Raw genomic sequence first — 13436 nt, 5'->3', positions numbered from 1 at the left:
GAGGAGCAGAAGAATGGAGACTTAAAATGTTAACAGCTCCTTTATTCTGCTCCATGAGAGAGCCTTTGGGAAATAACCACTAAATCCCTTAAAGTTTTTTCAGTTTTCCTTACATATTTATTTTAGGAATACCAAGCATTCACACCAGAAAATGCTTATCTCCCCAATAAGCTTTAAAACTGTGGCATACTCACATATATAGGAGTTCAAAGAAGGAAAGGATGGGGTTATAAGTATACTCCTGATTTCTTCAGTATTTGCTTCAGGGGCTTCTTTCCTTTGTCTTCTAATCCTCTTTAGAATACTTTGTTTTACTTGCTAATTATGGCTCTACTTCTAGGAACTAGGGAGGCTTGGCTTTTCTATGTTTTGCCCTTAGCCCACTGCAAGCTAGGATTGTGATTTCTATCAGTCTGCTTTACAAAAACATTCTACTGCAATCAAAATTTTTTGGATGCCATATAGTTTGTTATCAAAGGATTTGACCTGAAACTCCTTGTAGTAAGAATGAATTAAAAAGAGCAGTTTCTACCTTTTTACCTCCCAGAAATATTTTGAGAAAAAATAAGAAATGATTGGGATAGTTTTTTGGTAGCTTCTACATAAATTCAAGGTTATTATTTTAATAACCAAGATGAAATCCTGTCTTTGAGAGAGGTCTTTCTGGGCCCTTTGTGCCCAAGCCTGAGAGGCAGATACACAGTGAGGCAGGTTAAGAGCTTCGTCTCTAGAGCCCTGCCCTGCCCTGCCACTTAGCTGGGTGGCTTTGGATGATAAATTAAAATGTGTGTGGCTCAATCCCTTCATTTGTAAAGTAGGGATGATAATAGCACCTATTCTAGTTGTTATGAGATTTAAGTGAGTTAATGTATAAAGAGCATATAGAATGATTCCTGGAACATATTAACTGTCATATAATGAATGGTTATTATTAACAGCATTTTTTGGAAATGTTAATAAATTATGTCAAGTAATTTGTTAATATTGGCAATACTTGGATTAAAAATTGTGGCTTTATACCTTTGTTTTAGGTATATTAACTATTACCTTTTTCTCATTATTTTGTTTACATTTTTGAAGGTTTCCCAATGAGTGGATCATGATGACCGTATTGTAGGGACTTGCCATAGTATGGCTGCTTCCCGATCTACTCGTGTTACAAGATCAACAGTGGGGTTAAACGGCTTGGATGAATCTTTTTGTGGTAGAACTTTAAGAAATCGTAGCATTGCTCACCCTGAAGAAATCTCTTCTCATTCTCAAGTACGATCAAGATCACCAAAGAAGAGACCAGAGCCTGTGCAAATTCAGAAGGGAAATAATAGTGGGAGAACTACTGATTTAAAACAGCAAAGTACTCGAGAGTCATGGGTAAGCCCTAGGAAAAGAAGACTTTCTTCAGAAAAAGATAATATAGAAAGGCAGTCTGTAGAAAATTGTGAGAAAAGGCAAACAGAACCTGTTTCACCAGTTTTAAAAAGAATTAAGCGTTGTCTTAGATCTGAAGCACCAAACAGTTCAGAAGAAGATTCACCTGTAAAATCAGACAAGGAGTCAGCAGAACAGAGAAGTACAGTAGTGGACAATGATGCAGATTTTCAAGGGACTAAACGAGCTTGTCGATGTCTTATACTGGATGATTGTGAGAAAAGGGAAATTAAAAAGGTGAATGTCAGTGAGGAGGGCCCACTTAATTCTGCAGTAGTTGAAGAAATCACAGGCTATTTGGCTGTCAATGGTGTTGATGACAGTGATTCAGCTGGTGTAAACTCTGATGACTGTCAGCCTGATGGGAACACTAAACAAAACAGCACTGGTTCCTACCCGTTGCAGGAAAAATCAGTAGCTGAAAATGGGGATTCGGACACCCACACTTCAGTGTTTCTTGACAGTAGGAAGGAGGACAGTTATATAGACCATAACGTGCCTTGCACGAATTCAGAAGTGCAGGTCAAGTTGGAGGACCACAAAAGAGGAACTGCCTGCCTGCCTGTGGAGCGTGTTAATCAGCTGACGACTGAGCCAGCTACAGGCCCATTTCCTGAAATTCAGTCGTCTTTAAGGGATTCTGAGGAGGAAGTAGATGTGGTGGGAGATAGCAGTGCCTCAAAAGAGCAGTGTAATGAAAATACCAACAACGCCCTGGACACAAGACTTGAGAGTATGCCAGACTCCGGAGAACTGGAACCATCTTCTGTTCTAGACTGTGTGTCAGCTCAAACGATGTCTGTATCAGAACCTCAAGAACACCGATATACTCTGAGAACTTCACCACGAAGGGCGGCCCCTACCAGAAGTAGTCCCACGAAAAACAGTTCTCCTTGCAGAGAAAATGGACAATTGGAGGAGAATAATCTGAGTCCCAATGAAACAGATGTAACTGTTAGTGATAATATAAGTGAGTCTCCCACAAATCCTGATGAAGTTTCTCAGAATGATAAAGGGATATGTTGTGACTCTGAAAATTATGGGAGTGAAGGACAAAGTAAGCCACCCTTGGAGGCAAGACTCAATATTGGAAATTTGCCATCTGCCAAAGAGAGTGCCAATCCGCACATTACAGAAGAGGAAGATGATGATCCTGATGTTTATTACTTTGAATCAGATCATGTGGCACTGAAACACAACAAAGAGTATGTGTAAATATGGTAACCATGAATTCTGCTTTGTTTATTATTCCCCAAGTTTTCAGTATTCGTAAATGTCTATTCTTAGCATTTTTATTACAGCTAAAAACTAATGCTTTAGCTGAAGTTTTAAGTTTAACATAATTTTCTCATCTCATTAAAAAAAAAATCTGCCAAAACAAGAAAGACTTTAAAACTCAGCTTATATTTTCTCAATGGCCATATGGTTTTCTAGTTTTGGTATTTCAACATGTCTCAATTAGAAGTGACATGTAGAAACTTGGTTGATGATGTTTTTGTTTTTAATAAGTTTTATGTCATTTGACTTAATTTATAAAATGGGAAAAGAATCTGCTCAATAATTGACATAGAGCATTTGAGATTGCTTTTTCCTAATTCTAAGTTATAAGGGGAGACTGTATCTTAAAATAATATTCTTAACTTTTGTGATGAAGGTACTTTTTAAAATAAAGAATTCAGAGTTCAAATTTATCACAGTTTTCTTAAATTTCCTTTGAAGAATTGGAGCTAATAATCCTGAAAGGAACTATTAACAGTGTTTATCATAGATCAGCAATAGTAAAAGACATATATTTGTTAATCATCTTTACTTTTACAGTGTAGGCTTTTGAATTAATATCACAATCAGATTATATAAGCTACGCAAAAATACTGATATGAGGAATCTTTGTAATGTTTTTTGTTATGACAGTTGCCAGATCATGGTATGTAACAGACCAAAGTATTAAATCTTGCTTGTGGAACATAATAATCTTTTTGCCATGCATTATAAATAATTCATATTTGTATATGGTAATTTGGTGTCCTTTTAGCATAGGTCTCCCTTCTGAAATTTTTTTCTGTTTTTTTTTGTAAGTAATATCTTAATATTGGGTTTAATAGAAACATTGTATCTGAGCATCTTATTCATTATTTTGTGGAATGCTTTAGCATTGTCATATATTTGAAATGTTTGAAGTCCAATTTGAGAAAGAAAAACAGCTCATAAAAGTAGAGTTGTTTAACTACAAGTGCAAGAAAGCAGAGCATGTGTTTTGAGGAAATACCAAAACTCAAGAAATGTGCGTTTTTACAAAATAATATTCTGTTATTTCTATTCTTTCCTTTTTATTGGTCCTTTGGCAAAAGAGATACTCTCTTTAAGGCTTAGCTGGTTATTGATGATGAAACATATTTTCCCATGAATTCATTAATGTTACTTTTTGGTAAGATCTCCCCTCATGATGAGTCTGAAGGATGATGTTCCTATCCAACAGTTGTTAAAAAACTGATGTTCCATATTCCTAAATCTTGAGAATGACAGCGTTACAGTTTCGTGAGTTCCTTAGGATATACAAAGTCCTTTGAATTTCCATAGCAGTTGCTTTATTAGGACAGTGTTCTCAAATTAATGCCTCATTGGGTGACTTTGGGCAAAAGGAAATCACTTCTTGCTTTTTTGCCTTGTTCCAAATCTTTTGAAAAAGTACCTTTTGACATTTCACTTTTAACTCCCTCCCCTGCGAAGAAAACAAATTATGAGAAGGGAGAAGAGGGAGCATCTTGATTAATATTTTGGTTAGAGATAATTTAAGGTAAATTGGGAGAAGGTGTTTGATCATGTCAGATGTAATCTGTTTCAGTAAAGCCCTATTTCTATGCTTTTTGTCTAGAGCCAAGAGATGGTTGGATATAATGTTAGCTCTTTTTAACCCAAATTGTCATTGTTAAAAATAGCATTATATTACCCGTTTAAGTGCTTTTAAATCTCAAATATATTTCTGGCAGTTTAAAAATGTTAGAAGGCCCTTGAGGTAAAGGGGAAAAAAGACAAGTTGGGTAGATGGATTGCTGTTCTGTACACACAGATGCACATACACCTATCAAGTATTTTTCTTCTTCTCATGCTGGAAAATTTCTGCACATAATTGCCTTTTGAAACTAGGAAATGGGCATTGCCCAGCCTACACAGAAATATCTCGACCACTAGTGAATGAGTACTTCCTGGTAGCCAGTTTAAAAAAATATGTATATGTTATGAATAGAAAACAATGAGCATGGCATAATTCTTTGTCTGGAGCCAGCAGAAGAGAGCTCTTCTTTATTCCAGTTGCAACTCTCTTCTCAATTAACATGGACTATTTAATCAGCAACCTTCTAGCATTTAGCTAAGATTTATCCATCTTGTTTGTAAGGATATCACATATAGGGTCATCTAAACGCTTGTAAATGATTGAAAAGATACTGTGTGTAGAATCTTATCCTTAGACCGGATTCATGGTAATTAGGCCATAGGCCAGTGAAATTAATCTGCAAATGTTTTAGGTGATTGTACCCTGTTTCTTCTCTTTTCCAGGACATAAATCTACAGTGTGCTTGTATATATTTGTTTTTCCAAATGGAAAACTCCTCTGTGAGCAAGGGACTAATGAGTATCTTTTTCTCTGGCAAGAGTCCAGCTGTAGATTATTTTACCAGATGTGCCTTCTCAAAGATTAAGGGATGGGGAATCAAAATAAATGTACTTTATCTCAAACGCTTTGATCTCAAAGTTGATGAAATCTCTTATAGTGGTAGATAATACCTAGTGACTCCCTTCTGGGCCTAAATAGCCAGACTGACTGTGGATTGCCCTTTCTGTTTGGGAATTGACGTTCTTGCTGATTTTTGAATCAGAAGAACTGAAACTGATCTCTTAAGTTTGAAGTTCTGGCTCTAGGGAGAGCAGGTGTGGAAGAGTTTATAGGTCCTGGTTTTTAACATCCAGAGTTTTTTCTTCCAATTCAGAAGATGCTCACTGGAAAAGAAATTTTCAGATGAAAATGTGATTTGCTCTGTTGCCTCTGAATTCTCATGGCACAAGAATATTTTTAAATATATATATTTGAAGGGCCTTGGAAAGCTTCATTTAATGATGTTGTAGCCTTTCATGAACCAGATAGAGGGTGAAAAAGCTTTAGGGTTTCTAGATTCTTGAGGTCTTGCAAAAGGTTAACTCATTGATAACATTGCTAATGTTTATACCAATTTTTAAATTTCTACTTAATGAAAGTATAAGAGTAAGAGTGCTTATCTGAGGGTATTCATATAGTTTTCAGGTAAGATCTTATTTTTAAGCCATATTAAAGAATATATACAAGAATTGTAGTTTCAAGTTTGGTCCTCTGAAAATGTTAATGTACTAAATAATTATGTTTTTTGGGTGAACCAGGCTTAAGATGAATCATTTGATATCTTCATTAATTTCAGAAGTCTATAGAGAAAGTCCTCATCAGATTCACTTCTTGTGAGACTATGTTTGTTAAAGTAAATTCTGTCAAGGAGCCAGAAAACTCGAGGACTAGGCATGGATTTTGCTTACAAAGCACTAAAGGAGTCATCCTGGATAAAATAATTTTACATTTGTATTGTGCTTTGTAATTTAGAAAACATTTTTGTATTTGACATAACAACTCAGAAGTAGACAACATAGGTGCATTGTGTAGTTTACATTTCCTAACTCATGATTAAGGCTTTTAGGTTGTTTATTTAAAGAATCATGATAAGTTGCTGGTAGAAATGGGATTAGAGCTTCTAATTCATAGTCTGAACTACAAGTAGTTAACTCATCCAATAAGAACTTATTCCATGGACTTTTGGCTTTCTAGGTTGAGAACTCTCATGGAGCAGATCTTGGGTATTGGGTTTTCAAAATGCTTTAGCCCTAGTTTAAACACTGTAATTGTCATCATGATTATCTGGTTTTGTCTGTTAGAGAAGCAGCATTATAAAAAAGTAATCTGTTCTGTTTATTGAATGAAATACGTTCATGTTCATTGCAGAGAACATTTTGTTAGTATGACTGTGAAGAATAACTGGCATGTACAAACTGGGGAATAAAAACTACAGTGAAAGCTTGACTTTAAAGAGAGGATTTGGGTAATTTCCAAAAAATACATGGGGGTGGAGTAGCGTGTGGTTAGGTGTATTAAAGTTAGAGATTACTAGGAAAAACTATGCTTGGTGTACTTTTTCAACTCACTGGAAATAGTTGTGTATGGCGGGCACGCTGGGGCTGTGGTCTCTTCTCCGTGTCCCGCATGGAGGGGGAGATGTGAACCGGTTTGTGCAAGTTAGGAGGTGCTTTTGGGATTAAGAATATTGAAAGACAGATATAAAATTAGATTAAAAGCTTGGGCTGGGTGTGGTCTCTGCCCTCTGACTTGAGGGACAGAAAGAACCTGCCTTCTGATGGAGGAACAGGCACAGAGAGAGCCAGCTCTGAAAGCTGTTTATTATATCCTCGAATTATAGGAAGTTACATCACATCTGGGTGGGCCTTCGACATCATGAGATCCATCCCTTTAACACTGGGTGGGAGAGTCAGACTGAGTGGCATCCAGTCTCTTGACTGGTCCCGCCTTCAGGACGTTGCTTTGCCCTCAGCTCTGAATTTCAGCTGAGGTAAATTAAGCCAGAGTGTTTTCTAACGGCCCTTAACAGTTGTGGAATCCTGTAGCCAGATCTCCCCCAGGAGGGAGATAATTGGGGCCGGGGATCAAGACCTGCTGCCTAGGTACCTATCCTTGAACAGGAATTGAATCCCTAACCTTCAGTGCTCTAACCATTGAGCAACTGGCCAGGACTCTTTTTTTGGGGGGGGGGGTGCGCTTGCTTTCTGGTTTGGAGGCTGTGTCTCCTATAAGTTATCAGATATCTAAATCTGAATGGAGAAATGTTACGGCCCAAGGTGATCCTGAGTAGGGGGGTGAAAGGATTGAGAAAAGACAGACAAGAGAATGAAAGCTGGGTCTTGGTGGGATGCTGCTCCCTGATTAGGAGAAAGCGCCAGCGCCCACAAGCCGTGTCTTTATTTTATAGCAGATGCCACGAGGCAAAGTAGGGGTGTGATCAAGTTGTTTACAGCATTCTCATGAGTTCCAACCCTACTCAACTACATGCACCTGAACTCTAGCACAAGGCACGTGGGGCCACGTGTTTGGACCATAGGTTCAAGCTTACAACCACAGCTGTTGGCTATGATTGTGCTGGGAGGGCCCTGCCCTCCAGCTGGGACTTGCAGTGGCAATGAGAGGACCCTGTCCTTTCATTAGTCTGAGGCTTGAACCAGGCCAAAACACTGTAGCCGTGCCCCACAGAGAAATAAAAGCTTTTCCTTTATATATGACTAATGCCCCGGTGCATGGATTTGTGCACATTGAAAGGAAATTAATTAGAAGGTGGCCGGTGGGGCAGGTCTGGGTAAGACGGGCTGGACATGCCCTGGGGCCAACCTCCTGCAGTCCCTCCCCGTCCTGGCCGCTCCTCAGGCGGCACTGTGGCTTGATGGGTGCATGTGGAGTGAGCGGGGTCCCTCCAGCACGTGGGGTTCCTTGACCTGGCCTGCGGGGATTGAGCCGAAACAGGCTCTCTGACATCCCCCAAGGTGTCCTGGATTGCGAGAGGGTGGTTCTTGGGTGATGCACTCTGGAATCGGGCTCCCTCCTCTCTGATTCCAGGGTGTGTCACCCGAGAACCACCACTGCCAAGTCACTGCAGCTTGGCAGCTCCTGCACTGAATGTCTGCCCCCTGGTGTCAGTACATGTCATAGCTACCGGTCAGAGCATCTGCCCCATGGTGGCCATTGCACATCATAGCTACTGGTCGGATGGTCACTTAGCCTTTTATATATATAGACTAGAGGACTGGTGCATGGAATTTGTGCACTTGGGGTGGGAGGGGCGTCCCTCAGCCCGGCCTGTGTCCTCTCGCAGTCTGGAACTCTTGGGTTACGTCTGACTGCAGGGAGCGGGCCTAAGCTGTCAGTTGGACATTTTTAGTGCTGCCACGGAGGTGGGAGAGGCTCCTGCCACTGCCGCTGCGATCGCTAGACGTGAGCCCAGCTTCTGGCTGAGCGGCGCTCCCCCTTTGGGAGTGCACTGACCACCAGGGGGCAGCTCCTGCATTGAGTCTCTGCTTCCTGGTGGTCAGTGCGCATCATAGCAACTGGTTGTTCCGCCGTTTGGTCGATTTGCATATTAACCTTTTATTATATAGGATAGATAATAAGTATTCATTAACAATAAAACTCATCTAAAGCAATTACCATTTATTTGAGACTTAATGGAAGCTTTAGCATTAGGAAATTTATTTCATAAGTTTTATAGTAGTCTCAAAATGTATTTTTACCCATTTCTGAAGCAGACGGTATACCACATCCACTATTTCTGTGATGATTCATGTTATCAGATCTAATATATAGTAATTAATGGGAAGATCTGTCTTGTGACCTTTATACCCCTCCCTCCTTCCCTCCCTGTTGTCAGGACCAGCTAGCTACATTGACTAATGACCCGCTGCCCTGACACCAAGCAATCAGTGGAGACCATGACCTACCTACCTACCTACCTACCTCCCCTCCTCCTTCCCTTCCTCCCTCATTTCTTCCTTTCCTCCTTCCCTCCCTCTTGCCTGTGGGGGTCTGTTAATCCCTGTTTTATCTGCTTCTATTTGTCTCTTTATTTTTTAATTTTTATTTTAAAAAAATATATTTTACTGATTTTTTACAGAGCGGAAGGGAGACGGATAGAGAGTTAGAAACATCAATGGGAGAGAAACATCTATCAGCTGCCTCCCACACACCCTATTGAGGATGTGCCTGCAACCCAGGTACATGCCTTTGACCAGAATCAAACCTGGGACCTTTCAGTCCGCAGGCCGACGACGCTCTATCCACTGAGCCAAACCAGGTAGGGCTCTTTATTTATTTATTTATTTTAATGTATATTTATTGATTTCGGAGAGGAAGGGAGGAGAGAGAGAAACATCAATGATAAGAGAAAATCATTGATCGGCTCCCTCTTGCATGCCCCCTATTGGGGATCGAGCCTGCAATCCGGGCATATGCCCTGGACCAGAATCGAACCTGGGACCTTCAGTCTGAAGGCTATTGCTCTATCCACTGAGCAAAATTGGCCAGGGCCTATTTGTCTCTTTAATCTATGATTTTAACAGGGAGATTTGTAAAGTGAGAGGAGAGAGAGTAATTTGTTCAGGGCTCTCTCGGGAGGCAGAAATCTCTGTAGTGTTGTGATTTAGTTTTCACATGTCTAGTAATATTTATCTGGTGGATATTGTAAATATATTGTTGAACATCTGGATTTTGTTCTTGTTAGATCCCCAGAGCAAGGACGATGGGACAGGTACAGAAACTCACCAAGGGGCAAAGCTGAGAAAATAAGAACCTCACCCCCAGGGTAACCTGTTTTCCCCTAGCAAATCACTGGTCATGTGATTTGGACCCCTGATCTTTCATTTCTCTAGTCAGGCGGTTTTGGAATCTTTTCCTCCCTAAAGATAACATCTAGGCCTCAGTTGTATTTCAACTCCATTCCCAGAAAAGCAGCAAAACCAGATGGGTGATGTGGCTGCCTCAAGACGAGCTACATTGACTAATGATCCCCTGCCCTGACACCAACCAATCAGTGGAGACCATGACCCTGAAAGAGCACACCTGGAAAGATGATGAATATTCTATTAAGACCCTCCCCTGAGAACTCCCCTAAGATTTCCATCTGCAAGAAAGAGATAAATATGCTCAGGACAAAGTACCCAGTGCACTCTCTCCAAGGAGCACACCCTTGAAATTCCCTCCCCCCCCCCCCCCCCCCAACCTCTAAGGGACCCCGGGCTGACCCCCTGAACCTGTCTCCAAGGCTCTTTTTTCTCTGTGTAGCCCTTCCCTTTGAATATCCCCATCTCCCATCCCGTTTTTCCTTAAATTCAATTTTTAAAAAATCAACATCTGAGATCGCTATTTACCCTGCTCATGCACCACTGACTTTAACCATTCAGTTCTCTTTTTGTTGTTGTTCTCTTTCTTTAAAAAGTGTTGAAATTTGTTCTGACAGGTAGTTAATTTACATGCTAATAAGCTTGATCCTTTTAAGGCTTTTGCTTCTATCTGTATTAGGGGTAAGTCCAGAGTAGCCTGTATTCTAAGTTTAGTTTACTTCTCAAGCATGGCCTTTCTAGTGCCTCATTTAAAAAGGTCTTCATTCTGCCCTAGCACTCTCTCGGTGGAAAGAGCGTCAGCCTCGGACTGAAGGGTCCCAGGTTCGATTCTGGTCAAGGGCACATGCGGGTTTCGGGCTTGATTCCTAATGGGTGGTGTGCAGGAGGCAGCTAATCAATGATTCTCTCTCATCATTGATGTTTCTCTCTCCCCCTCTTCCTTCCTCTCTCAAATCAATAAAAATATATTTTAAAAAAAGTCTTCATTCTGCCTGGTTGAAACCTGAATGACTCTGACCTCCTGAGAACATTGATGTTGTTCCTTGTATAGCTACTTGATAGTTGTTCTTTGCTAGGTTTTTCACCAAAGGGGACCTCTAGGCAGATTTCTATGTTTTCTGTCTCTTTCTGGTTTGCTGCTTTATCTTTGGTGCTCTGCCCATCAGACTCCAGCTATCTCAGCTTCACCAAATTCTTTTCTATCTCTGCTCATCAAGACCTGCTTCATAGTACGGACGGACCCTCCATGTAGCAAGTAAGTGTGATCATAGGGCATATCCTATTTGTTTGTCCCCTCTAACAGATCACAGCCTTGCACTGCCTGTTGTGCAATGTCTAATAATAATTGTTTCTTTATTTTCTCCACTTTTCTGGTTGTGTATAACAGGAGGGTATTTGGTGTTATTGTGTCATGACTGGAAGATTTTAATTTTGATTTTAATATGCATCAAGTGTGTTTTCTGTATCATACTCATTTCCAGTCTGCTGGTTGACAATATGGAAATTATTGTATTTTTCCTTTTTAATTTTTCAATTACAGTTGATGCACAATATTCTGTTAGTTTCAGGTGTATAACCCAGAGATTAGACATTTATATACAAAAGTGATCACTCTGATACATCTAGTACCTATCTGACACCATGCCTAGTTATTACAATACTAGAGGCCTGGTGCATGAAATTCATGCAAAGGGGGTGGGGGGTCATGTCCCTCAGCCCGGCCTGCACCCTCTCCAGTCTGGGACCCTTTGGGGGATGTCCAACTGCCTGCAGGATTGGGCCTAACCCAGCAGTTGGACATCCCTCTCACATCCCTCTCCTAACCGCTCGCCTGCCTGCCTGCCTGCCTGCCTGCCTGCCTGCCTGCCTGCCTGCCTGATTGCCCCTAACCACCTCTGCCTGCCTGCCTGATTGCTCTTAACTGCCTCTACCTGCCGGCCTTATCACCCCCTAACTGTTCCCCTTTTGGCCTGATTGCTCCCAACTGCCCTCCCCTGCCGGCCTGATTCCCCCTAACTTCTCTCCCCTGCCAGCCTGATTGCCCCTAACTGCCTCTGCCTTGGCCCCGCCACCATGGCTTTGTCCAGAAGGTCGCCCGGAAGAGGTCCAGTCTAATTAGCATATTACCGTTTTATTAGTATAGATAGAAGATTATTGACTATAGTCTCAATGCTGTACTTTACATCCCACGACTGTTCTGTAACTACCAATTTGTACTTCTAAATTTGTTCACCTTTTTCACTCATCTGACAACTATCAAAATTTTCTCTAGCAGCCTAGCTGGTATGGCTCAGTGTATAGAGCATCAGCCCATGGACTGAAGGGTCTCTGGTTCAATTCCAGTCAAGGGCATGTACCTCAGTTGCAGGATCTATCTCCAGCTCTGGTCAGGGCATGTGTGGGAGACGGCCAGATGATATAGCTCTCACATCAATGTTTCTCTCTTTTTGTCTCTCTCCCTCCCTTCCACTCTCTCTAAAAATCAATGGAAAAATATCCTTGGAGGAGGATTAACAAAAAAACAAAACAAAAGTCATCCCTAGCCTAGCTGGTGTGGTGCAGTGGTTGAGCGTCGACCTATGAACTAGGAGGTCATGGTTCAATTCCCAGTCAGGGCACATGCCGGGGTTGCGGGCTCAATCCCATGTGAGCCATGTAGGAGGCAGCGATCAATGATTCTCATCATTGATGTTTGTATCTCTCCTCCCTCTCTCTCTGAAATCAATAAAAATGTATCTTTAAAAGATGTTCACAATATTTGTGAGTCTGTTTCTGGTCTGCTATGTGTTCTCTCTTTTTTTTTTAGATTCCACATATAAATGAAATCATATGGCATTTGTCTTTCTCTGACTTATTTCATTCAGCACAGTGCCCTCTAGGTCCCTCCATGTTGTTGCAGAAGGGAAGGTTTTATTCTTTTTTATGGCTGAGTCATATTCCATTGTATATATGCACTGCTTCTTCTTTATCCATTCATCTATTGATGGACACCTTGGTTGCTTCCGTATCTTGGTTTTTGTAAATAATGCTACAGTGAACATATGGGTGTATATATGTCTTTGTAATTTCAAGTTTTGGGGTACCTTTTGGTAAATATCCAGAAGTAGAATAGCTTTGTCCTTCTTTGTCACTTGTGATAGCCTTTGTTTTATGTCTGTATTATTAGCTTTTTTGTATTGTTTTTTTCCTATTTTCTTGAAATACTTTTTCCAGTCCTTTACTTTCAGTCTCTGAGCGTCTATCTGAAGTGAGTCTCTTATGTATATCATATGTATATCATATGTAAGGGTCTTGTTTTGTTATTCTTTCAGCCACTGTATGTCTTTTGATTGGAGCATATAACCTATTTGCATGTAAAGTGATTGTTGATAAGTGTTTATTGCCATTTTATTCATAATTAAAATTTTTATTGATTTATTATTATTTTTAATAATTATTTATTGTTGAAAGTATTACATATGTCCCCTTTTTTTCCTCCATTGACCCTCTTTAGCCTGCCGCTGTCCTCCCCTCCCCCCCTTGTATTGATTTTAAAG

General features: G+C 40.6%; 1 protein-coding gene across 9 annotated transcripts in view; it reads left to right on the top strand.

The window, feature by feature from the left end:
• ZZZ3 (zinc finger ZZ-type containing 3) overlaps nt 1-13436 on the top strand; it is a 128385-nt gene that overhangs the window by 54317 nt on the left and 60632 nt on the right. For 8 of the 9 annotated variants that reach the window (XM_070405405.1, XM_070405407.1, XM_070405406.1 and 5 more), the window contains one exon: nt 1081-2633. The exons of the other annotated variant lie outside the window; for it this stretch is intronic. In XM_070405405.1, the coding sequence (XP_070261506.1) occupies nt 1132-2633 (1502 nt within the window). In that variant the 5' untranslated portion in view covers nt 1081-1131. The remainder of the gene's footprint in view (nt 1-1080; nt 2634-13436) is intronic. 9 annotated transcript variants of the gene reach the window in all.

Source organism: Myotis yumanensis, unplaced genomic scaffold, assembly GCF_028538775.1.
Source record: "Myotis yumanensis isolate MYYU_CA2020_CCGP unplaced genomic scaffold, mMyoYum1.0.hap1 SCAF_2, whole genome shotgun sequence".
Lineage (NCBI taxonomy): Eukaryota > Metazoa > Chordata > Mammalia > Chiroptera > Vespertilionidae > Myotis > Myotis yumanensis.
Note: the sequence above shows the minus strand (reverse complement) of the source record. Positions and strands in the feature narration are given on the sequence as shown.